The sequence below is a fragment of the Acanthopagrus latus genome, chromosome 17 (assembly GCF_904848185.1).
Source record: "Acanthopagrus latus isolate v.2019 chromosome 17, fAcaLat1.1, whole genome shotgun sequence".
Taxonomy (NCBI): Eukaryota; Metazoa; Chordata; class Actinopteri; order Spariformes; family Sparidae; genus Acanthopagrus; species Acanthopagrus latus.
The window spans coordinates 14,317,898-14,344,972 of NC_051055.1; the positions used below are offsets into that span (position 1 = coordinate 14,317,898).

Below are 27,075 nucleotides of genomic sequence, written 5' to 3' on the forward strand. Positions count from 1 at the left end.
ATGTAACAGCTACGTCACTAATGGTTAAACTATAAACCAGCACAAGAATGACAATTACCAACATGACATAAGCCACCATGTTCTGAAGAGACACACTATAAACACTTACAAAATGTAAGATTTAGTTTTAGAGCATAAATAGGAAACTATTAATATTAAACTGGCAGAAAAACCTAATCTTTGAAAAAGCTTGAACATTACTGAAAATAAACATGTGCGTCTGCTGCAGGTTTTGTTCTGCCCTCCTTATGGCATCATACCACGAATGTATAAAGATAACACTTTTCATAGTGGGAACGTTTCAGAACTCTTTTGCCTGCCCGACTTTGTTATCTGGTCATTTTTTGTTTTTATACAACTAACAAGGGGGATACTTTTTGGTAATTTTGCTAACAAGGGGGACATCATCCCCCCTCACATCACCTACTGAATATGTGTATTGCTGTTATGTTTTTTACATAACAAATTCGGCTTTTAATAAGTTACATAGACTATACTGGCTTTTTCAATAAGTGGGCACATGTTCCTAACACCAGCTGAGAGGGCTGGTGATCAAGCTCCCTTTTGGGTCTATCTGTGCACATCTCTGAAGGAGAACAGAGCTGTAAAAGTGGGAAGGGTCCTCTAACTTCACATCACCACCTCATCACTTCATAGCCTTTGTTTACAAAATACCCTGCGTGATGTATTCAGAACTCTGTATTACTTAATTCAGACTGTACCGTACCACCAGGTGTCACTGTAGCCCCATATTCTTACTTTAGAGGCCCCAATTGAAATGTTGAGACACTGCAGGGCTCCAGTATCCACTGATTTAATTCACCTATATAATGACGTTTCTAGAAACACTGTCTCTGACTAACACGTTTATATTTTCCTTTCTAAACCATCAATAGGTAGGAGAGGTTTATTGACTAAAAAGCCAGGGCAGAGAGATTGCACAGAAGGTTCAAGGAATTGTAAGGTGTTTAATTAGATCAAGATGTGACCATTTACATTTACAAAGAAAACTGTCAGTCCATACAATTCCACATTCAATTAAAAATTAACAGTTTTACAGAAAAGGTACACTTTCATATTCCCATTCTTTGTAGCATTAAATCGTCAACTAATATTCTGTGCTTAAAAAAATAGCAACCTATAATACTTTTATATTTAAAATTTTCTTTTCAAATGAAAGGAAGACAAGATATACACAAGCATTAGTTAAACCTATGATCAACCTGTACACAGCATAGAGAACCCTGTAAGCTACTGGCCAGACGATGATACAAGATAAAACACTTCTGCAGTTTCAAAAGGTTCCGGCCAAAATGACTCCCTGTTTACCGTTTATACATTTTCTGATTTTTTTGGAGAATTCCCTGATCTACAATCACAGCAACTTACATTTTTACTCTTAGTATGGACACTAGTAGCATGACCTTATTCAAAATGGCTACAGAATGCATTGCATGTTTGATCTTTAAAGGGAGGTACAAAAACTCATAAAAAAAAGTACAAATGAAGAGAGATTATCCAGATCCATTGGTGTCGGATTCTGTGTAGGCTCATGCAGTGGATTGCAGAAAATCAGTGATATGAAAACCAGTATCCTATATTCCTTTAGGCATTGGGTATGTTGGCACACATAAAAACACCAACAGCCTCCTGACCAGCACCTTTTTCTATATCTAGGATTGACGCTTAAATGGCCACCTCACATCACAACCATAAATACAGGCAAGCCAAATAAAAAAAAAGGTTCAAATAAAAGCTGTCACTACTCATGTGATCAGAATTACAATATAAAATATCTTGTGCATTACAGAATATTTTGTAATTAGATCTTTCCAAGTTTCATTCTAAGGTATAACAATAGCAGTCTGTACACAATTTATATAAAACATACACAATATCCCAGAGATGTCCAGTCCTATAACAGAATCTCCCAGTCTTCATCCTCCAGCCCACTTTCCTGTTTGTCTCTATTACCTATTATTACTGTGTGGAGTATTAGAAGTCTTCATCATTATTATTACTATTGTTATTGTATGTTATTACATTAACAAGATGAATTAGCTTTTCCATATACAGAAAAGAAGAAAAAAGGCAACACAGAATGAGGCCGCATTAAAGGTTGTAACTAGATCCAAGTCCCTGAGGGGTACCACATAACAGCAGACTGAGAGTAAGCCCTGTAGGTCCTCTGTCACTTCTCCGCTTCATTGGCACGTGGTTCCCCCTGTTGTCTGGGAGAAATACTGCATCTGGTCCTCAGCCACCACCACCACCTCAGTTTAGTGAAAGCAATGCAGTGGGAGGGCGATGGAGAGCAAGCGAGAAGCATTCTTGTTTTGAGTCAGTTCCAGGTTTTCCCTGATAATCTGTACATTACATTCAGGAAACGTAAAAAGGGCGATCTGTCTGCATAGGGAGCAGCATCTTGCCACAGAAAGATCTCAAGTGCTTTATTATCCATGAAGAGGGGAAAGGCTAAGGCCGATGAAACCTAAAGGAAACAAAGAGATCTCATGAGCCTTGAACAGACATTTACATTCTGTTTAAAGTCAGAAAATTTACATGAAATCAAACAGGCTATTCATGGTCAGATCTTTTGTAAGTGCGATTTGCCATGCAATATATGTACATCTGTAAGTAGGTCTATGAAACATAGTTATCATTTGATTGGAATACCGGCTCCGTTTAGTGATTCAGATCATTTAGTACAGCTCAGCAATAAGAGTCCCCAGACAGCTCTTCATTCAGTAATACAAAGTCTTTTTTCATAATCCATCAATATACAGGATATAAGGAAACAGATTAACATATTTTTACATTATGATTGATAAAACAACAAAAACATCAAATACTATTACATATGGCTACAGTTTTATTTCAAAGTGAGACGTTTCTGGACAGTTTTTAACAAATATGTTAACTGATCAGTCTGTTCTTTGAGCTGCTTCATGAACAATACATCACAAGTTTTTATTATTTGCGGCAGGGTCCGCCATTCTAATGCTGGATGGAAGATTCACAGGAAACGATGCATTTGTATGATCCAACGTTACTGTTTTTAATGTTATCTCAATGCTATCAGCTTCCCCGTTTACTGTCCACTGAACTGACACTGTATCAGGGCTGTATCAAAGTACTGCTTATGCAAACCCAACAGCTGTGTCACACGAGAAGTCTTCACGTGATAGATGGGGTGACTTTTATTGTGAAGCAATCACAGGAAACATGATGTAATTTTCAGTGACTTTGTCTGAAATTCCTCTACAGAACAAAACTGATTTTCTTCTGTTGTACCTGGTGCAAAGAAGCTGCATACAGTATTTGCTGTAGTATTAAACCGCACTCGCTATCACCATGGTAACCACGGGTGTCGCCAAGTCAACCAGGACTGAAAATGGAAGGATTATAATGTCAAGGTCCAGATGATAAAAGGTATACCTCGTGTAGATTCTGCTCTCTTCATGAACCTCCATTTCAGTGCTCTTATAATCATTGAGCTCCTTCCGGATGGCTGCCTGGATGAATCAACAGGAAAGTCATTATCAGTAGAATGTGAACTTAAAAGTAAAGGTGTAACATAATGCTTGAGACTAATATTATGTGAAACACAATCCACTGCAAAGAGATTTGTTGGTTGCATTTTAAGTGCTGTCAAACTGAGTGAGTACCTTGTCAGCAGGAGTCAGCTTGGTCCATGGCTTGTCTGCTCTTCGATCATAGTCCTGGGCATCTGTGACTTCCACATACTCGTGGAACCGCAGGATTTTCCTCGCCTGTAGTTCTGCAACTGTGGGTCTCTGACTTAGCTACAATCAAGAGAGAGTTTTTAAGTCATTTTTATATCCAGCAAATACACAACTTGACTCTTGGATGTCTGTTGTGGATGTGTTGCCTCACCTTCCTGGTCAGCCGCCGCTTGATCTCTCTAACCTCAGCTTGTCTGTCAGCCTGGTTTTTGGCTGAAAAAAGAAATGGAAGGAACAAAAAAAACAACAACAACAGAACTGCATTTAGATGCAGCATGAAAGCCGGGCTTGAAGTGCACCAAAGGTAAAAGCAGTTTCTAAAATTAGGCATCTAAGCGTTAATCTGTGTTTGAAACTGTTTTTTCATGTCAATTCTTGCTGCAACTGCACATATATCACGATATTCTCTTGGACAGCTTGGAGACCTGAATCAAGAATGTTAAAATGTATGTGTGTTTATAAACGTATATGTTTATTTACATATACAAGATAATTTATAGACAAGTCGTCAGTCCAAACTAAGCAAAATCCCACAAAAAATAAGTCCAGACACATTACGGATTAGCAGGCTCATAACAGAATCCTCCATTTCATAGGTAAAGGCAGTAAAAGCTTCATTAAAGGATAACAAAGGTGAAAAGGAAAGAAAGACTTGATACTTACGCTGAAGGATGTTTCTTTGCTCAAGCTCCTCAGCAGTGGGTCTCTGGCTAAGTCGCCTGAAGTGGGAAGAGAAAAAAAAAAAAAGAAAAAGCAGAGTAGGACTATTTTTACACAGTTTCATCACTTTATCATTCAGGCAATAAGTAGGACAAAGATCTAAGAAATGTTCTCCTGATTTCTTCAGGAAATGCACAATCACTATTGTCATTTAAGGGATACAAAAGAAATTAACAATATGTACAAAGGTATGATGTTGCCTGTCTTTACCTTGTCAGTGCAGTGCCGATCTGTGTGCGGATTGCCTCCCACTGCTCCCTGCTCTGCCAGGTGAGGCCGGTCTGTCCTGGAGGCTGGTCGTCTCTGCTGCTCCTGTCCTGAACAAACCTGTCCCTCTCTGGAGCACAGGGACGGCAGCTCAGCTTCAGAGCCAACGTGTCCTTCCTCTTGACCCTGCTGGCCAGGGCACCTGGATTCAAGCCAAGCAGAGATGTGTTCAGGTGTGAAGGAGCACAAAAACAATTCAAAAGTCTCGACACAAATCACATTGTTAATCTTACTGGGTGGCGGCTCATCCTCTTCATCTTCATCCGAGTCTTCTTCTTTATAAAGTACAGGGCCGTCCGAGTCACTGTCCTCCCCATGCATGTCATGCTCTCCTTCCTCATCCTCATCCTCCTCATTTTCATCCTCTTCCTCACTGCTGTTTCCCCCTGGAATGACACAAACACCGGCATCTCCAACCAAGCATCTGCGACTCCGAGGCTCCAGCTCCGGCTGGGGGATCTCCCCATCATACGCGTCCTCCTCCTCATCATCTTCATCCTCATCTTCTTCCTCCTCTGAGTAGTCATCTTCAGATCTAATGAAAAGAGAACATGAATACATTTATTCATGAACATTCTGGATATTATAAAAACATCTATTGTGTCTACTTAAAGAATTTAGAAGTAGCAAGACAAAGCCAACATTTTAGCTTTAACGAATTAAAATGTATGTACTCAACCTTCAACACAACATACTTTATTGCTCTTGCTAAACCAGACTTTGTAAGATTTGGATGAGATCTAAAATGGCTTAAGTATGCAAGGTTTATGAAATGGATGTATTGGCTTCACATGGTCACATACAAAGCTGGATCTAATGGAAGTAGAGATCCTGCAGAGAGCCTGTTAGTTACCTTTTTTCTCTGGTACTGATTTGTGGTTTTGTCTTGATAGATAAGCTTTTTTAATACAAGATTTTCCAAAATGATGTATCAAGAAACTCACAATTTTAGCGGTTGGATGCTGACAGGAAGGGGGCGCCCACGATCACTTTGGTACTCTGGAGGGGTTTCGAAAAGCAGCGTGTGTGCCCGCTGTAACCCGTCTGGGTGCGGCTGAGCCGGGCCGGGACTGGACAGGGCTCTCTGGATCATGATATGCAGCGGGACAGGAGCAGGCCGCTGAGGAGACTCATTGGTTGGACTTGGTGGGTCAAACAGCATTGGTATGGGTTGGGGCAATGGGTGGGGGTAGGAGTGCTGATGGTGGAGGTGATGGGTGTGTATGTGCTGGCGGGGAGGAGAGGGTGGTATGTGTGTTGGCAGGGGAGGGGACGGAGGAGGGAGAGGTAGCTGGAAGCCCATGGGAAGGCTGCTGTGGTCCTCCAGAGAAAGCGGGGAGGGGCTGATGAGATGGCTTGAACCAGAGGAGTCCTCTGTGTTGCGTTTGGTGACGGGGGTTGTCCTCTTAGGAGGCATGGGTGGCGAGGGCTTGGCTGGCACAAGACTGGTACCACCGGTGGCTTGGTTGAAATCACCTGCAAATGAAAAACACAGTTAATACATCCAACCACAAAGCAAAAAGCTGTAGCTTAGGCCTCAGCGTGAGCTGCTAGCAAGCGTTTTATTTTTCTATCTAATTTGCCACTGTGACATGAGTGCACATGCAGCAGCTCTACATGAATGACGTACTCAACATGACAGAATACACATGAACGATTATAAATACTGGGATTACATGTCTGGCTGAGCATTATTGTGTAGAAACAGTGTGTCACATCACATGATCGTGTCAACATGAATGCACACACTGCCCTAACAAACCAGTGTGCAGCATGTGCCCCACGTCACAGAGACGAAGAAGATACATACAGCCTACATGCTCAACAAAGCCAGACTCTAACCCTCCGTCAAACTGTGCTTAAAGCTCCCAAACGAAAGACTCAAATGCAAACCCTGCAATTATTTGCATGCACATTTGTATATTTGCAATAAATCTTTAAACTCTGTGAAACAGCTTTTAAGCTACACCAATGTTAAAAGCCATAGCCGTGCTACTGAGGCGTAATAACAGGTCAGTGTTGTCAGACTCAAGACAAGCAGACTGAACTGGATTACATCTTCCTCTCTAAATTATATGAAGCCCTTATGTTAGAGCACTCTCGCCTCTCCATTCAACCATCCAGTCACAGCCACCCATCCACCCCACTGTAGCAGAAGCCGAGTGGATTAGCGTTATAAAATTCACTTGATGCATTGCAGGCCGCAGCTGGAACCTGCTGAAGGCTCTTCCTCATTCACATGCCAAACAAGAGTACAGCATTAAAAACATTCAACTGCTCATTCACTCAGAAGTGTTTTCTCACACATACAAAGCACCCAGCAGCACATACATTTTCAGCTCATTATGTGCATGCAGCTTTTATATACCATATCCAAAGAAAAGCAATCAGTGCCAGTCAAGTTAAAGGCATTTGGGGGAAATATGTTGGCAGCTGGAAAGTACGCGACACGATGGAGAACGCAGACTCTGAAGGGGGACATTCCAGACATGGGCACCCTGGCCACAGAGATACCAGGGGGCCTTTTACCTGAGCGCAGGCCTCCAGCCCGCCGGCACAGGTAGACGGGCAGGGACAGGTAGACATCATAGTCGCACTCTCGCTTCCAGCAGGACCAGTAGAGCGGAAGCTGAGCATTCTCTCCCCCCTGCAGGGCGGAGACTAACAGGGAGGAGACGGAGGCCTTCAGCTGGAGTGTTTAATGAATGCAGGTACATGGTGGTTGATGTTGTCTGTTGTTGAGATGGAATCTGCTAGCTAAATGCTAATCATTCTGTCCCTCAACTAGAAGAAAACTCAACCATAATCTTCTTTTCCTTCTCAAACTAATAGTTAGGAAACACACTTATTTTTATCAGAGTTCAAGGAGAGGACTGATACCACATTCATGTCTGTTATGTTAAATGTAAAGCTACAACTAGGGACACGTTAGCTTAACATAGCATGATGACTGAAAGCAGAGGGAAACAGCTATACTGGCTCTGTCCAAAGTAGACATGCATGGTATGAGGCAAACTGACACCAATTATTCTGAGGGCAGCTGACGGCTAGATAGGGCTTCATCTGATTGGTAAAACAGTGTCAATGCAAGGCATCAAGGAATCCATCTGATAGGCCAAATGTTCCCATGCTGGGTGTCAATGCATCAGTCAGCAATAGTCCAAAGTCAGTAAAGTCTGTGTAACAGCTCTTATCAACACTTCATTACTTGTTTCTCATTAATTCAAAACCTTTAAAACTGGAGCTTAGCTAAACTAACTGTCTCCAGGATGTAGCTTTATATTTGAGGAAGAGATATGAGTGGTATTAATTTTTCCATCAAACTCCCAGCAGAGAAGCAAATGTTTGTATTGCCCGAAATGTTTAACAATTCTTTAAATGTTTTGTAACTTTTAATCGTGTTCACAGCATTATATTATATCTGCCACTAATGAGAACAAACAAAACCTCAAGGGAAAACCAACAGGACATCTTGTAATATGTCCCCCCCCCCACTTTGATTAGTCACATGACTATTTGATGAGATGGCTGATAAATATGTAAGGGGAAAAAAACCCTCACAGACGTCTGTGAGTTTGAAGAGCCTGAATAATTTGATCATACAGACGCAACTGAAGGCATGACAAGAACTGCACACAAGGTACCGACAATCATCACATCTGCTGACAAAATAAAAGTGAATCAAAGTAGATGGCCTTTCCTGAGTGGGAATTAAGGCAAGATCCCAGATGAGACAAGCCCACAGTAAACAACAACAACCACTACGGTGCTTCCGACAGCCACAAGAGTCCCTGTTATCTTCAGAGTGTAAAATGCTGGGGAAAAGTTGCAGCTAAAATAGTCCAGGCGTAATAAGTAATTAGCTGGGGAAAAGCTGCTCAAGCTGTTCAGATAACATCATTACCAGGGTGTGTGTATACAAGTGTGTTTTTTGTGTGAGTGTGTAGCTATCTCTGTTCAAGACTTCTCTTTGCCATCAGTTGTTCACCGACTCATAAATGTACATATTGTAATCGCCAGTGGGAAAACGACATGCTAACTGAGCACACATCTGAATGTTCACGATGCTCATTTGTGACTGCTGATGTGGACATGTGACCACAGCGATACCACCCATCACCTGTTAACAGAAGCCACTCATTCAACAGAACTTACCGAGCATGGTGGTATTGCCCCGGTTCACGGGCTTTGGTGGGGGCAGAGGGGGCTGCTTGGTGCCCTGAGAGGTGGAGGTTGGGGCTACAGATGACTGCTGAGTGGATGCTCCCGCAGAGGAGATGGACCGGACGGGTTTGGACGCTGAAGGGGCAGAGGGAGAGGAGTACTGGGTCGTGGGATGGTTGGACGGGGTGCGAGGTGCACCCTTGCTGCCAGGGTCAGGGGTAGAGCTCATGAGCCATTTTGGAGGCATGACGCCTGACTGTTTAGGCGGCAGAGGTTCACGCAGGGAGTCCCGAAGGGCTTCTGGGTCAGGGACATAATGGCTGTCTGACTCTATATAAGAAAAAAACAAACACAGCATCATGAGGATCTATTATATAATAAAAGCACACAATATTCTTCATTTTTTTCTTATTATTGAATTAGTGATATATCATTATGAAATACTCTTAACATGGTAATAAATGTTTCAGATCAGAGACTTGGAAATGAGCCATTTTCTGCTGCTCAACCACTCAAAGCACTCTCTGTCATAGCACTTGTTTGAGAATTGCATTATCTAGGGATCAGCTGTGAAGATAAACAGAGTAGGCGGTTGCAATTACCACCCAAAACCAACCTCCCCCTCTGTCACCCCACCGCACCCCTAAAGCCCCCCCACGCTGCTGCTCCCACGCCATTCCTCAAAGCTACAGCTCTGAAGTTCAGGGTTATTTATTTACAGATGAGCTTCTATCACTGTGTCGTCATACAGCCATAGAGGAAACAATCCAAAGGAAAGGAGGAAGCGATCATGAAGAACACAGAGGAGAGGTAGAGGGAAAGGAAAAGAGGACAGAAAGCAGGAGATGTGATAAAGATAGAAAGAGAGTGGGAGAGGGAGAGAAAAGCAGCATCAGAGAGAGAGAAAAAAGGAAAACACAAGGTGAGACGGAGAAAAGAGACGGGAAGGGACACACAAAGGGAAATGGGAGAAAATATCTGTTCATCTCAATAGAAAGAACAATATTAGGTCTGTACTGGCTTTTCAATATATACATGCAATATATTTTGAATCTGTTGTTGTAGCCCAAGTTCCACAAGTGGATCATTTAGTTTTCCGCTCATCATGAAGTCGAAAAAAATCTTCTTGTGTCAGATAAGTGATAACTGGACAAGTGCGATCTAAAAACAGACAAAAACACCATTATTTCTCAAAGTGTAATGTTTCAGTAAAATCAATTAGCTGTGGCTCTTTACCAATTATCACTGAGCTGACAGTGTTAGCGTTAAAGGGCAATAATGGGTATAGTGATCGTGCCACGTTAATTAGGAGAGGAGAAGAGAGGACGAGTTATTCCCTCATGTTCCTGAATAAGAAGCGTAGCTGGAGCAGGGCCCCTGGGAGCCGACAGGAGCCTGTCTATATCTGGGAGGACAGCACATAAGCAGGGAAGTGACAGCAAGATGGAAAAAATACATGGACTGAAGAATCTTTAAATGTGTATGAAGGAGGTCAGATTTTAAAATATTCACCTCATCTTTGACTTTCTCACAGTGAGGAGAACTCAGCATGGATACTATGATGACAGGTTTTGGTGGATGAATCTCAGCTGGCATGGGGAAATATGCTGGGGGATGACTCACCTCTGCGGGCCCTTCCCTCCTCTGCAGATGCATGCCGAGGGAGTGTGGGCTTCCAGTCGGTTTCCGCAGGCCGACTCCTCCTGCCGTCCTCCGATGGGGCCTTCTGCAGACCGGGCCTCTTCTGCCCATCCTCAGGGTGAAGTCGGACCCCGCGTCTGCCCTCCTCCATCTGGCCGTGAATCTGTCCCTGCCAGACCATGTTAGGCTTCCACTCGCCCTCAGTGTGTGCACGTGAACCCATCCCTGCCCCTCTCCACCCGTCTTCATGAAGTCCCGTGCCCCTGGAGCCCAGAGCTCCCCGGCGGTCCCCATTAGCGGGAGATCGGACCCTGCGATCATCCGGCTGGGGAAGCCAGGCAGGGTTCATCCTAAAGTCCGACTCTAAGGGGAGTTTGCCCTGGTTGCATGGGCTCCTGCTACCGCAGATGACTCCTCCGCCTCCTCCGACCCCAGCACTCACTGGCAGAGTGTGCCCATTCTTCACATAGGCCTGCTTTTGTGTATCTGGATCTGCATCTGAAAAGTTGAAAAGACCTTCGTGAATTTTCAACTATCACACCTAAAAGTGATAACACTGACTCATCAAGCAATTACACTAGAAGGAAACTAATTACTAAATATTTATTCAATCTAAATTATTCAAAATGTTTTGTCTTTGTTGGAAATTGTAGTTCATTGTTCCCTCCCTCTTGAAACTAGATATAATAAAACAAAAGTGGTAAAATGATTAAAACAGTAGGTACTCTTTAAGGTCATTGATCAAGCAAATATGTAAATCTAGCTGCTCAGTGTGAGGATTTGCTGCCTTTCTTTGGTTAATAAATGTTGTAGACTTGAGAACTTGTTAGTTCTGAATTCTTGGCCAGACAGATCGAGTCCTTTAAACCCAACCTTCGTGACTTATTCTGTGGGGCATTCTATGGGCATTTTTCACTGTTTTCTAACATCTAAAAGACTGAGAAATAACAAACCAATCAGATTAATCAGTGATAAAAATGTTTAGTTGCAGCCCCGTTCCATAGTAACTATAAGGTGCCCCTACCTCAAACCCTACAGACAGTGTGTGTTTGTTGGTGTGATGAAGGAGCAGCTGTAGGTTTAATAAATGGGCTTCTGCAACAGCGGGGCCTGCATTACGCTTGCACACACCCCTCTCTCAAAGCTATTTTGCTGCAGGGTACAATTCGCTCCACTTTTTCTCAGCTCTGGAGAGTGGCATGCCATTTTAAACAGACATTGCATTACTTTGGAAAAAACAGCAAGGTGAAAGTCTTTTTTTAAATATGTCTCAGATACCTGCTGGTTAGAAGGACAGTGTTCCTGCCATAATGTACTGATGACTTAACCGTACTGTCTGTGTGGGTGTGATAGCCTCAGGGCTGCTGCTGTCAGATACAGACAACGCTGTGAAGAGAGAGATCAGATGAATCACAGAAGCACTCTTACCGTTGTCCGGGACCTCCTTCAGCACTCCCTGTTCTATGAGCTCCTGCCGCGTACGCCTCGTCGACATCTTTCTCTCCAGTTCTGCCGTCAATAAAAAAGGGTTTACGTTACACACTGAGCTTTCTTGTTGTAGATCTCCACAAAGAAGAAATATTGCAGCGTAGTCGTTCACTTTAGCGCATGACCTCATGGTCCGGAATACAAAGATTGCCGTTTAGAGCTCCTCAGTCAACAGGATATTTTGTTAGCGGCCTATTGTCTTACTATAGGTGCACTGAAAAACATCAGGAGAGCCAGAGGGGTCTGTAACATTCAGGCAGGAACACATGCATTGAGGAATTTTGATGAAAGCTGATTTTAACTGATATGACCAGAGAAGAAAGAGGGAGGTTCACTCATGCTGCAAACACAATGACTTCACATCACAAACCTTCCGAAGTTTCCTTGAACTTCTCGCTGCTTTTCTTCTTCCGCCACTTCCATGGCTTGAAGATCTTGCCAAGGGTTGAGAACTTGCCCTTACGCTTTGGGGTGCTGTCCCCCGTGCTGCCCCCCTCTCCCACCATTGTGCTGTGGTGCTGCTCAGCTTCATCATCTACAATAAAAGCAGTAATAAAATATAAATCCAACAGCTTTTAAGAGAGATCTGGCAAACAAGACACAGAAGCATGGAAGATCAGCGAGGATCTTTTCGGTTCTAACTGAGCTCATCTGCTTCCTTTACAGAGAGGGCCATGTTCATTATGGCTGTTATTATCTTTAGCTGTTAGTTCTCGGGGACTGAGTGTGCCTTGGCAGGGTGATGCTGAGAGCTCATGGACTCCTCCACATATCCACAGTTAACAGAAGAGGTCTGATGTTGGCATTGGGCCAGGATTTCTCGCTGTCAAGTGCTCACATTCCTTGGCTGGATGGAGACTAGCGCCTTATCAGCCTTTCAGCCCTCACTGCCTCTATAGAGGAGAGCAGCTCACACATGGATGCAGTCATACAGTAGCAGAAGTAGTATGATGAACACATACAGCAAACAATCAAGAAGTGAGACATCACACTGATCATTAAGAGATGCCATTAAGGCTTCAAGTGCTCCATCAAATGGCATTCTGCTGTCATGGTTACATATTCGGGGTTACATTATTGACAGCTGACAGGGTGCTGAGCTCAGAGAGAGTTTCAAACATTAGCTGCTTCAAGGCTTCAGCTACTCTGTACAGCAGACATAATATTTACCAGTAGAGAGAAAATAGGGTCCGATTTAAAACATCAAGTCTCATGCACACTCAGGATGTCTCAGCGACAATAACGCCTCGCAGTCTGATTCCCACAACAATATCCTCTCACACAATACCTACAATACTGATTTGGTGTATTCAGCAGTCCAATAAAGAACATAAAAACGTAATAATAATAATAAAATCATTCCTGGGTGGAAAGTGGGTCCTCATTTGACACACACACAGCAGGGGATGTCGGAGTTAGTCATGGACCAGCGCCCCTGGAACTGGCAGCGTTTCAGTATCTTGCTAAGGGACATTTTAGCAAGGCGGATGGTTGCTGACACAGGATTCAAACCCATTTTTGCAGCTGAAGGACAGAGTCTTTAACCGCTACTCCACAAAGCTACCTCAATGCTGCTGGCGGGGTAAAATTTGAACTGAATGCTTACACAGTGTTTAAAAGCCTGACCGTCAGTAAAACCTACAAAACAGCTCAAATCAAACCTGTGAAAATGTATGCACTTCTGCCAATTCAAAAATTAGTTTTGCTGTCATTTTCTGAAGTTGTGACTGACAAATCTTTAAAAGAAAAAAAAAAAGGCACTTGTCTACCTGGAAAAGGGGTGTTAAGCGTCCAGCTTCCATAGCGGTGGGATTTGAAACAGCATGCCATGGGGAAGCAGGGTGCATTCAGAAACCCCACAATCAACCGTCCTGTATGTATCCAATTAGAAAATGCCACAAGGAGAAGTTGCAGAGAGCGGTTCAAAACTACAGCAGAAAGGGTCTGGGTTCAAGGGACATGTCCGCACCATGGAAATCCAGCTTATCTTGGCGAGGTAGAAATCTGAGGATTCAGACCAGCTGCCATAACATCCAGATTAAGCATTGCTTAAGGCAGCTTCCCTGTGAACCAGAACTGAGGTTCTCACACAGCAGCAGACTGCTCTGTCAGACGAGCCCTGACACAGTGGCTCAGCTGAAGCCAGTGAAGCAGGATAAGAGCTGCCTCTGCCAGGCCTGCACACTCCAAAGCACTGCAGAGATGACGATGGCACAGGACTCAGCCCATGCAGCAGGCATCAAAACAATAATTGAACGTATCCTTAGGAGACTTGTACACTTGCCAGCAATTATAAAATGTTTCAATCCACTGACACAAAAAAGACAAAAAAAGTAAAGTACATCCAACTCAACTGTCACATTCAAGAGAACTGTGGATCCACTCAAAATGATTCTTCGCAGATACAGACAAAACACTCCAAAATTCAACTGTAGTGCGAAGAGGTCTGTTGTGTGGTGGCACTACAGCTGTGTGTGACTGACTGGAGTCTGGGAATGGGAGTAAAGGGTACAGAAAGAGCTACAAAGAGCAAAAGTACAGGAGTTATGAAGGGAGGGGGGGCAGCCTGGAAACACAGGGAGGAAACGGCACTCCGCCCTGATTCTGTGACCGAGAACAAAGACAACCTCTTCCCCTCACACTCAATAACAGTCCACTGTACTGTTCATAGAAAAACAGTGCGGGAAGGTGTAACACAGTGACACCAGTGAAACTAATTCATACTCTAATGGTTAAAGCATCTTCATCATACAAAATATATTTCCATTCAGAACAAGGCCAGAACCAGAATCCTTTTAGTCATGCTCAGTAATCACCCGCTCTGCCAAGATAAGGCATACCAGTCAGGAAACATGGGGGTGGGTGACACTGTGTATGTGTCTGTTCCTCTGACGTACCCCTATCCTTAAGCCACACCTACCACTCTCTCACATCTCTCAGAGAGGCCAGATTTCCCTCTAACCTCATGATTCAATGAGTCATGGCAGGCCCGGTCAGGTGAGCATGTGGTTAAAGCAGATTGTTGTTTTAAAAAGTACCTGGCCTTTAGCCGAACTGCGAGCCAAGTGTTCCTGATCACTTACATAATAACCCCCTTTACAGGGGGGTGTGATGGTTAGGAAATACCTCCAACCTCAATATAACAATTACCTATGCCAGACCAGATTATGAATCTTAATCTACTTAATTGACAGCACAAGGAGCTTATAATCACTGTGATTGCTTCTAGTGAAATCTTGTGCTCCCTAAAAGCATTCAACCTTTTAAAAGTTGAATAATTACCATTAGATCGTGCTGTTTGGGGACAGAATTCTGTCCGATTAACTCACTTTATGATGCTTTGTCAATCTAAAGTTTAAAATGTTTAATTAAAGATGAGTCTTTTCTACAGCTTTACACTGTGATATGAAAAACAACAATACCCCAAATACCAAAAAATAGGCTTTCAAAAATGATGTAAAAACTCACAACCTCCATTTTTAAACAATCACTCTATAAAAATGTCCAATCCAATTTAACTGAGCAAATTACTGTCACATGAGAAAATAAGTGCGCAACACAAGCATGAGTGTGTAAAAAAACACAGCTGAGATTCATCCACGTGATCCCAATGATTTAACATTCCTTGTGGTGGTGAAAGTGAAGGGGGGGCAGAGAGACGAGACTGTGCAAAGTTGATTATACAATCGCCAACCCCCATCTCTCCTCTAGCCTTTCATTCATTAAAGAACTACGGAATAGTAAAATGATTTCATGCCGTGTATGTTTACTGATGAGGAATGCACAACCGTGAAAAGTATACACACAGAGCATGAGTGAGTCTTGAAACTCACCGCCATTGTTTTGTTGTTGTGGGTCCTGAGATGGGGTCTCCACACGAAGGCTCTGTCCCATGATCCAGCCCCTGAGGGGCCTCTACCTGTCCTGCACCCAGAAACGTGCACAGAACCCTGGACAGATAAGCAGCTGCACCTGCCTTCCACCTTCTTGTCCCCTGATCTCCCCTGTCTCAGGTCTTTTCTTCCTCCCTGTGTTTCTCTCGTCAACCCTTTCTCTACGCCTTTCACTTCAGTCCTCCCTCCCTCTCACAATCTCCTTAAGACCTTCCCTCCCTGCAGGAGCTGGACTCCCTCTCCCCCTCGCTCACTGACCCTCCCTCCTTGGCTCACAGCACAGGTCAGCATTCACTGAAAGATGCCTGCCATTCCTGGGAGAAGGACGAGTTATGTTTTTAATTTGATGCGTGTGCTGCGGTATGCAGTGCAATGTGTACATTCCATAATGTGTATACAAATGTAATACATGCTATGTGCTGCAGTGGCTCAAGAGAAAAAGGACTTGCATGATCTAAAAACTCCAAACAAAACATCATGATAAAACAACTTAACCAACACACAAAAACTAGACTCAAAACCTCAGAGCTCAGACCACACTGTGTTGCCTAAAAGCATTTCTCTGCCTGACACACTGGTGTCAGTATTTACTTGCCTTGCTAGCGCTGAGATGACAAAGAGAACAAAAGACAGAGATATAGACAGTGTCTGTATCAGCCATTCCTAAATTAGTAATACATCTAACCTGACAAACAAAAACCTTAATTTAGTCTGGATGTGAAGGATGGAGCAGAGAGAAAATTGGAGCAATTTCAATCAATGCCCTCATTTAGGAGAAATGTTAAATAAGATCAGAGACTTTTTGTGGGAGCTGTGGAAAGGTCAAGTGTGTCTGCATGCTGTTCCCTCCCATCATTCCAGTACGAACAACAGACAAGAATCAGCACAATTACAGCTGCTACGATGACACCAAACTTGTTAAAAGAGCAATGAAAGATCACAAGTCCATCCGACAAATAGGAAGATGTGGTGCATGCACGCTAATATAAAGCTATTACTATGCTTGTTCAGAGGGCACTTATCATGCTGCTCACCTCTCTTAATTCTTTCAGACACCATTGTATGCACATCTCCAAGTCTCTTATCACAATTTGAACAGTCTTGGAGGCATTTGCATGACTTTGAAACATGTTTGCCAAGGAGAGCTGCCCTGTCTAGAGCTTGAGTATAGAGAGGCAGAGCAGCAAAGAAAAAGGACCAGTTTCTGTACACACGAAAAAAAAAAGAAAAAAAAAGAAGTGTGGACTGGACCCCCTGAATTAGCGCTTTGATTTCTTTGGAGTCTTGTGTGTCTTCAGAAAACCTTGTCCAACTGCTCCTCAGAGGAATCCAGAGCATTGAGCTGTGTCATTATGCCCGGATAGATCAGAGTTTTCTGAGTATTTGGCTGCATCTCGGGCTGTTTCTAAAGATGGAGAGCTAGTGTTTTCGGCAGCGTTCCTTTTCTCTCCCTGTGCCCCACATACAGCCTCCACAACGGGCCAGCTTCCAGAGAGAGCTGAGCCAATCCGCATGAGCCCAGAACCTGTTGGCCTGACCTGGATAACAGACTGGGCCAGGCCACTTCAGCAGGCATGCAGACTGAGGCAGGTACACACGCAGCCCCGTCCAACATGGGAAGAGTATTGAGCATGCCCTACGCATGGTGCTGTAAAGCTCTGTGTCACTACACTAAGTCTCATTCGTCACAGAAAAATGTATCTTTGTCTTAAAATATGATTCATATATTTCTATGAATGCCACCTGTCTATATAGTGGTGGAGCTTATTAAAAAAGCAAGTTAAAGAAAGATCATCTGAATGACAGCCATCGCATGTTCAAACCAACTGAGGACAGGAGAGAGACACTAAATGTTGGTATGAAGACAGCATTTAGGAAAACACTTTTTACTTAAAGATTTTACCTAGCATACCTAGCAAATGATTTATTGTGGAAATGCGCAGCAGATAATCAATAATGAAAATAATCATTAGCTAGGGTTGTTTGAATGGATTAAACAAATTAGACCCAGAGCTTTAGCTACTAAACTTTAAAGCAGGTGTTCAGTCCTCATGCCAAACTAAGCGAGAAAAACCTTTTCATGTTGGAGTGATGAGAGTTCTGTATGTGCTTTTATTTTGAAGTACCCACAGGAAGCCTTGAGTAATACTTAACAATGTCCAGATGTACATACCCTAAACAATCACTAGTGACTGTTTTTTTTGGTCTTACAAAGGGGAAGTGGGTAACTATGGAGCTACAGGTGACACTTGACCAAATACCAGCAGTGCACTTCATCAAGGTTATCACTTCCTTTTTCTTGTACAGCTGCTGGGTTTCCAAGAGACTGAAGTGTCAGTGTTGCCATACGAATGTTTGAAAGCAATTACACGCCCCCTTTGTTTTTGTTTTGTTTTTTTTAAACCTATTTTGTTCTGGCCATTTAGCTTTATTCATAAGACAGCTGGAGAGGTGAACAAAGATGGTAAATAGGGGTGACACAGCAGCCAAGGGCTGCAGGTCTGGGTCAAACTAAAGTAACTTTAAACACTGACAATGGATATTCACAGAACTATCTACCAATCCTGGATTAGGCCCTTAGGTTGATAAGATGTACAGCTGAAGCCCTGAGTGGCTCATAAAAACACAGAGGCTAGACAGACTCCATAAACACAGTGGACGTACAGCAAGATGAGTGGATCTACAGCTCTCTCTACAGCATTAACACTGCACTTAACAAACCACAACGACCGACTTGGTACTCACCACGATTTTCCATTACAGAGTTTGAGGCACACCAATCAACGGTTCCTGAAAAACAACAGTTTGAGCATCAACACCAATTTAAGAAGTGAGTTGAGACCAAGAAGTTGACCCCAGTGTAGAACAAGAAACCGATTTCACTCAAACTTTTTCAGCAAGCGATGCTCAAAGAAACATTAACACTATGGTCTTAGATTCATGAGACATTTAGTCTTAAATGCCTCCATTAAAATTCTTTAACAACCCAAAGGCATCTTTTCAGCCGAAAAGTATCCAAAGCATCTGATCATCCCTGACCACTTTCAAGCCAAACTTAAAATCAAACCATATGTTATGTTGTTATTAAGCTTAAGAAATCTAATATATAAAAAAGCATACTGATCATAATTCATGGACATGTTTTCTGAAGATTATCATTGTTTTTGTCAGAACTGCCTTTAAAAATGACTAAAATAATCCATTTTCATTAACACATCAAAAAATACCCTTCAAGCTTTGTTTATATTTCATTTTTACTTTTGCCATTTTAGGCTGTACATGACATTAACATGTTACCTCAGCATCACCAATTGTGGATTTCTTTCAATATAAAAAGATATAGACATACACTATACAAAGTCATGGGTGGGGGTGTATGTGGTCCTCAGCAGCAGTTAAGCAGTACTACTTCAGGTCTCCAGCATGCGTAGGATGGCAGCTCCACCCATCTTAACCCCTCTGAAAAAGAGAGACGAGGAAGATTTGATCATAGTTAGTCATAAATAGAGAACAGCGAAGATGCTTGTGTCATCACTACAAATAAAACCAGCATATTCAAACAAGCAAGGACCTAAGAAGACACCAAAGTGTCTTAAAGTGGATAGAGAAAAACACAAGGTATAATGTCTGAAAGCCCACAGCATGGAGATGACATCGATCTCCCCCCAAAAAAGTAACGTTTTTTCAAAGCTGCCATTTTTTTTTACCTATTCTGCTAGATTCCTCTCCAATCTTTCTTTATAGATCATATCTTGATGCAGAAAAGCAGATAATTAGAAATATGAAATCCAATTCTTGACATTAAGGCCATTATAGTCTGTAAGAAAGTTTGTAAAACTAGGCTGTTGATTGCTTATGCCTGAAACAGTTGGATGCACAAAGAAAATACATGTAAAGTGTAAATGTTTGCAGTCTAAACTAGGCTACTTCTTGAGTCTTGGTGAGGACAACTGAGCGGGAGAAAAACAATGTAAGTAAATTAATCAGTTTAAATCAAAAGTACAAATTAAATGTTGATTGCCAAATGTAATGGCTATAGAACTATGACACCATCTGCTTTTAGACTGGTTCCCTTTAAACCTCGCTTTCATGCTGTTATTTTTTGTGCCAGTGGGCACGTAATCTCCTGGGGAAATGAAGGAGATCCAGTCAGACATATTGGTAGTTATGACTTCACTCCACTACCACTATTAAACATTAGTGGATGTGAAAGTTGTCCGTTTCCACTTTAACTATGGATCACTACTATGTTTTAATGGGTTGCAATAGTTACAATGTAAGAAAAAACAAATCATGAATACTGTAGAAATAAAGCCCTCTAAACAGTGATGTTCTCTGAGGTTCCCAATACAGAACAGATTTTATTTTATCTATATTGAGAGAGAGAGAGAGAGCGAGAGAGAGAGACTGGAGGACAAAAAAGATGTATGCAAGTGTGGTAGAAGACACAGCAAAGTGAATGTGTGACAATGTAAGCAATGTTGTGTTTAAATGAAGGACAAAGTGTGAAGCACATAAAACAACAAAGGCCCTTAAAAACACACATAACACAAAATGTCGAAGCTCAGTGTTTGGAGGTACACACAGTTGGGTGAAACTTAAGTAGATGAGTGATGGCATTACACTACTGTGGTCATCTAAAAAAAGACATGATGCTACAGTAATCCCAAAAACTGGATGACTGAAGCGTGATTCCATTTCTGTTACGTCACAGTGATTGTGGTGTTAAAATCTCGTGGGAGAACAGTTTCCTGGCATACACTCAAACCTTTGGATCCAAGTGGGCATTGTTCAAACTATTCACGAGTGAAAAGTCAAAACGCTGTCATCTAACACTTCAGTAATGTAATTAAACACTTTTGTTGGCCAAGTGTATCATTTCACAACCACAACTAATCCTTCAAGTGCCCGAAGTGGACAATTGATGTATGACATAAAATGATTTTACTGGGTATACCTAGCAAAAACAATCTATTAATTTAGGTAATATAAAAGATAGGAAAAAGACAGGGTAGACTTATTGCAGAGCAGGTGAAAACCATATAAACTGTGATTTAACTGAGTTGAGAGAAGAGTGAGCCTGACATCATCACACAGAAGCTGTTAGGATCTGAATTTCCAGGTCCAACTCTTAGACTGGAACACAAAACGTTCTTTTTAAAGTAGGGATGGGAATTGAAATGATTTTATTTCTACCAATGCCATTACTGAATCTGCTTGTCTGTCAAATTCTTCATCTGCTCACCTATTGATTCCTGATACATTTTCTGTGCAGAAAACAGAAGTTCTTCACAGGTTGTCAGCATCAGTGTAACAGTTTTATTATCATGCGAGTGAACATTGTAAAACAAGGCATGCACGTGACTCAGGTGTGCCAAAGCACCAGTATATAACAGCTTTTAACGTGGACTTTGTCGAGTCAAGCTGGCTGTAGCAAACGCCTGTGAGTCATCTGTGGATGAAATGAGAGAATATTTATACAGTATTCTTTTTTATTTAGGTTTTCTTAGTCAAAGAAAGCATCTGCTAAGCCTGTTTGTGTGGTTCAAAAGTCTTTATAACTTAGGATATTTAGCCTCAGTGACTGGCGTGCTGCTGAGTTGGAAAGTAGTGGCACTCGTCAATGTCAAATTATGGCATTTCCTGAATTTAGGTCCAAGTTGCAAAGAAAGATATTTCAGCATTTTTCTGGTGCTTTCAACGTTACATGAAATGGAATACATTAAAACTAGCACTGTTCTCATCTTTCTTCATGACCTGAAGCCCTGCTTTGGATGGATTGGTCCACCATGACTCCTTGATGCAAGTTTTAAGAATGAGTTTGACAATACAGTTTTGCAATGTAGCAAGTGTCCAAAGAAATGCAATCATCAATAAAAGAAAATGACTGGCTCGGGGTAATGACTCCAATTGGACATTTTGAAAATGGTTCTCAACTAGAACTAGTTCTCCACTCCCATCCCTATAATAAATTAAAAATGAGCAGGCTTTACTTACCTGCCCAGGTTGCATAGTCGTACATTATGTAATTAACGTCAGCTCGCAGAGTAAAAAAGGATGACTTCTAGACTGGCATTGCACTTTTAAGGACAGAAAGATAATAGCGCATTGAATAATCCATTTCTAGTTGTGGAAAAAAACAGAGCTGTAACAATCAGATCTCAAATCTACCACTATTTATTTATTATATATATTTTATTTACTATTTTTTTCATCATTTTTTTAAGCAAAAATATCTGGTTGCCGTTTCCAGCATCTCAAACAGGAAGATTTTATGCCCTTCTTTGTCATGCATTATAGCAAACTAAATATGTTTGTGCTGCCAACTGCAAAACAATTTTGTTAAACTGATTATTAGTTGTTAGTTGTTATGAAGCAAAAACCCCAAATGTTTCTGGTTACAGCTTAGATGTGAGAATCTACTGCCTTTCTTTATATGATTGTTAATTTAAGATGTCATCCTAAGCTCTGGGGAACTGGCCACTATTTATAGGGCTTTTACAAAAAAATATAAATTGCTTAAATAGAAATACTCATTAGCTGCAGTTCAACACTAGCATCATTACAAATTGTTCATTCTTTATTATAAAGCCACATCCTTTGTGGGAATTGAGAACAACAAGCACAGACATTTGCTTTGCATGTGAAACAAAAACAAAATAACATGAGAAAAAAAAATGCTGGTTCTAACTACCAGTGAAAATGTACATAGGAGCCAAACTCTTACCCTAAACAAGGCCACAAAAATTCCTTCAGTTCCTTGCTCAACATTGCTGATGAATTTCATTTTAAAGTAATGCTTCTGGTGGTCTCATGGGATCCAGATCATCTTACGTTTCAGAAATAACTCTTCTAACAAAATCACAACATCAGATAACAGCTAAGGCCCCTTTAGACTTTGTGATAGTGTCCAGGCCACCAGAAGCCCTATAACAAGACTATTAATCAATGATCAATGTCCTGTCATGAAGTAAAGCTCCATCTGAAGCACACGATGCTGTGCTGTATTTTGAGCTACACTTCAGACGTGTAAACTTAGAAATACTTTTCTAACCATACGCTAATATTCTGTAATTTTTCTATTCTTCTCTGTTCCTCTTCCAGGCAAATTTGACGACAGGTTCAAAGGTGAACTTCCTTGTCAAAAGAAGAAGCCTGAGTAATGACATTTGGACATCAAACAGACCAATAATCTGGCCTTAAACCACATAAAGTGGAACTAAAAGCTTTCATAGTAGAGCTGTACAAAGAGACTGGAGGAGAACCCTAACACCACTGCGAGGAGGCAGATGTATCCGTGGTTGGAGATGAAATTTTTTACACTCCCGCCCAGTGCCACAGCCTTGGCTGGATGACTCAAAATAATCGAGCAGAGTGGTGAGCGTTTCACTTGATCCAGGGAAAGAGAAAATATCTTTGGTGTCTGAAAGTAAGAGCGAATTTGAGGCAGTGAGGGGGTAGAGCTACAAACACAGAATTTTCCCTGTTTCAGCCACAGCCTCATATGTTATGTATGCAAAACACTTGCATGCATCACTGCATGTCAAGTACAACATTGACGATCCAAGAAAAGAAAAGAAAGAAAAAGAAAACTGGCTTGAGTGGATACATTCCAACATCAAATATTTCTGTTTCACTTGCTGTTTTATGTCACGCTCGCAGCCAGTCTCATATTGTGCCCAATAAAAAAAACACAAAAAAAGGGATGTCGATGGCCTAGTTCCCTTTTGAGTTGTTAACCCTCTCTATGCTGTACACAACAGATCAATATGAAAGTGATGAGGACGTCCAAACAGTGCAGGAACTCTGTCACTCACCGCCATGAAAGATGTTTTTCTCTGAAGGCTCTGACAGCCGCCAACAGTCACTTTAACAGTGAATGGATCGCAAGGGACATTACGCACACAACCAAATAATGGCAAAAACACCCAAATGTAGCTTAAATAGTTGTCTCCCCACCTCATCAATCACTGCTCATTCTATAATCTTGTCTACAGCGCTATACAATCAGATGAACACTCTTGTTTGAAAACTTCCCATTACAAACCCACATCCTCCTCACGGATGATAGCTTTACCACAGATGATACTGGCTGGGATTTTCGTCTTGTTCCCAGCTTCAGTCCCACAAACACACTCACCAGGAAAAGAAGCCACCAATCACGTATGTGAAAGTGGCCGTTACAGACCGCCTTGAAGCCGGGACTGTATAATCTTCTATGGAGCGCATACACCCTCACTGGCGCACTCTACTAGCGCTGATTCAATTATGATGGGAGCAGAAACGGCAGCAGCTGGCTCAGTTATGCCGTCTTTAAATAGCAGTGCGCTTCTCACTCCAGGGCTCGGGTTTTGGGTACAAAAAGCCGCCAAGTCTGTGGAGGAAAATCATCAACTCCACACTTCCTAGTTACACTCTATCAAAAAGGTGAATAACTGCTTTTAATACTAGCAGGTCAGGAGTTAGCTGGGCTGAAGTATACTTACAGGCCTGCTCCAGAGAGATATCGGTGATCGATGTGTAGATCAGAAAAAAGCAAAGTAAAGTCAGACCTGCAGTCTGTCTGCTTGGACCTCTCTGCAGTGTGTATCCCAGCAGCAGTAGTTTCTGCACCCCTCTCCGAAGAGGATGGACGAGGGTGTCTGTTCCCAATCCGGGCTGGGTGAGCGTCATCACCCAGCCTGCCCCAGAAAAAGCATCACTCACCACAGGGACCAGTGGCCCACTTTCACAAGGAGCCCAAAATGCTCCTCGCCTTTGCTAAACTTTTCTTTCTCCCTCCACCTGTGTGAAGACTGCACTGCAGGAGCTCCTTGTCCAAAGGAGGAGGTGGAGGGGAAGAATTAAGCTTCGGAAGAATCTCAGGCACACATCAGTCTCATCTGCGGACTAACCGAATCAATCAGGCCCAGCTGACAGCTCAACTATAGTGGTTGCCTCTTAATGGGCCATTAAAGTGTGTGTGTGTGTGTGTGTGTGGGGGGGGGGGGGGGGAGTCTCCAATGGGAAGTGGGAAGAGCTACAACACAAGCCATGAGGCAGCATTTTCTCCTCTGAGGAGCACATTAACCTCAGGAGCTATTACACCACAGGCAGATGACACCCTACAGGAGAGGAGGTGCAGGTTCAAGAGGGAGAAGGGGCATCTGACCAGCTTTAATAGCAAGTCATATGCCAGATTTACTGGCGAATGCTCTTTTGGATATATATAAAGCAATACATTGGTCATTTCTAACAGATCAGACACTTTTTAGGCCTGTTGAGAGAATACAGTTGCTTCCCATCAGCAGGTTTCCTTTAAATTGACACTTGTGCTCTGAATAAATTACTATGTGCTCCTTATGTGACATATTTCATGTCATGCCAATTATTTTTCTGTCCTTGAGGGGAAAGAAAATCCACTCTGCTCGTTAAATAACGCAGCAAACGACTTTAAAAAATGAGGGGGGATAAAACAATACAAAAGGCTTTGCTAGGCTACTAACCGCCGCTGAAAGATGCAGGAGCGAGTGTATCACGTCTTCCATCTTTGCCCGTCCTAATTAGACCTAAATGAAGCTCTCGTTTTTCATTCTCTCGCCGTCATTAGACCGACTACTACTTAAACGTATTCTTCCCCGAGGCAAGGTGTAAGTTACCTGACAGGTTGACTCGGTCTGCCGTGCGACGAGCATCACGTCTAAGCGGCCGTTACTCCCGGCGTGAAGGAGAACGCTGAGCCCGACCTGCCTCCTTCTCCGAGAGCGGATCTCGCGCCAGCGGACTCAAGATGCTGATGAGCGAGCGCGAGCGGGTCAAAGCAGCTACAGCGGAAGCGAACACTTCCGGTGCTGCCTTTCAAAATAAACCCAGTAGCAGGGAACGTATTTTGTGACGTTTTGTAACAAAAGAACAATTCAAACGCAAGACAGATGCGATGGGGTTTGTCAGCTGTGGATTTTCTGTTGTTGCTGATATTTTAGCTTACTTTACTTGCAGACGAAGACAGAATTTGTCATCCTTTGTCCACCTTTTAAATGAGCCAATTACTGTAAAGCAATGGGGTCTGCTTTCTGTCCCTCTGCTATCCTGTCTTTTTTTCTAAATGTTAAACTGATTAGTTTTCCCGATTCAAGGAGCACCCCCTTTCTGATGCCTTCAGACAGCTTTTTACAGGCCTGTAAATGTGTTTTCCCACAGCACGATAAGCCGTTATGGGAGGGAAGAAAAAGATCCCGGCATACAGACCGTACAGGCGCATCCCACTGACTGACATCCGACTGCAAACATCGACACACACCATCTACATCCCGTAGATCACACGCATCCTTTGTTGTGCACGGACGCAAAGATCCGTGGAAAATGGAGTTTGGGGTGGTGGACTGGCGGCAGCAGAGGCAGCGCAAAAAACTATCTCCCTGTTGCGCCCAGGGTGTGCACAGAACCGAGATGTTTACACGCAGTGCTGCATTGCAAACGTGCAGTTTACTCGCGATGCCGGCTTGTTGTGCGTCTGCCAAGTTGGAGCGTAACTCAGCGTATTGTCTGCGGAGACATGTCCCTCCAAACTCAGCCCCTGGGACACATTTGCTCCCGCAGGATACCGGCACACAAAACCTGTCTCCTCCTGACTCACTCCTCCACCGCCACCTCCTCTGAAATTAGTTTAAAAATAGCAGCCCGGTCATTTCCTCACCTCACACTTTCCCCCTCTTCCACTGCCCGGTCCAAACATTTCACTCACTTACCGGAAACCATCCCGAGCTGAGCATCTCGGTACCGGTAGTTCTCGGCGGGAGCTGCAGCTCCACTGCTGGCGCTGCAAGCACGGCTGCTCTTTGTGTGGAGAAGACTTCAGTACCCACCAGCCATTGCATTGCATTGATTTGGGGAGGGAAAGGGGGGGGGGGGGGTGGAGGAGCATTCCTTTATATTATCCTGCTCCCCACCGTGACAATGAAACACTGCATGACAGAGATGCTGCTCTCCACTCCCTACACCCATCACTCCATTTGAAAGAAAGTTATCACACTGGAACCCAAAAGAGATCATTATGTCGTAATTCACATTTTGTATGACCTCATCCACTTCACACCTTAGGCTATAAAAAAAAAAAAAAAAATACAGCAAAAACAATTAAATAAATTGCATTTGATAAACCTTGGTGTGAATCTTGA

The 27,075-nt window shown here is 42.7% G+C and overlaps 1 protein-coding gene across 8 annotated transcripts; it reads right to left on the bottom strand.

Moving 5' to 3' along the window:
• Positions 1 to 948: 948 nt before the first annotated feature.
• Positions 949 to 26,766, bottom strand: phactr4b (phosphatase and actin regulator 4b). 8 transcript variants are annotated; one of them, XM_037074734.1, is made up of 16 exons: positions 26,647 to 26,766; positions 19,269 to 19,378; positions 18,665 to 18,709; positions 12,397 to 12,561; positions 11,967 to 12,047; positions 10,521 to 11,036; positions 8,889 to 9,227; positions 7,263 to 7,394; positions 5,678 to 6,209; positions 4,967 to 5,268; positions 4,677 to 4,875; positions 4,410 to 4,465; positions 3,898 to 3,959; positions 3,669 to 3,806; positions 3,439 to 3,515; positions 949 to 2,491 (listed from the first exon to the last, which is right to left on the bottom strand). In XM_037074734.1, exons 3-16 carry the CDS (start codon positions 18,675 to 18,677, stop codon positions 2,476 to 2,478), a joined length of 2,628 nt encoding a protein of 875 aa, XP_036930629.1. In that variant the 5' UTR covers positions 18,678 to 18,709; positions 19,269 to 19,378; positions 26,647 to 26,766; the 3' UTR covers positions 949 to 2,475. The 8 variants fall into 8 exon arrangements, with proteins under 8 accessions (XP_036930629.1, XP_036930627.1, XP_036930630.1 ...); XM_037074732.1 differs by having other exon boundaries at positions 26,595 to 26,653; XM_037074735.1 differs by lacking the exon at positions 26,647 to 26,766 and adding an exon at positions 26,147 to 26,477.
• Positions 26,767 to 27,075: the final 309 nt, after the last annotated feature.

Bases quoted from the DNA above. Each gene is read 5' to 3' on its own strand.
- phactr4b (XM_037074730.1), bottom strand. From the start codon at position 15,920: ATGGGACAGAGCCTTCGTGTGGAGACCCCATCTCAGGACCCACAACAA. The intron at 11,037-11,966 runs GTAAGAGTGCTT...TCAACTTTTCAG, and splicing joins GAAGGAGGTCCCGGACAACG to ATGCAGATCCAGATACACAA. The intron at 9,228-10,520 runs GTGAGTCATCCC...TTTCTTATATAG, and splicing joins GGAGGGAAGGGCCCGCAGAG to AGTCAGACAGCCATTATGTC.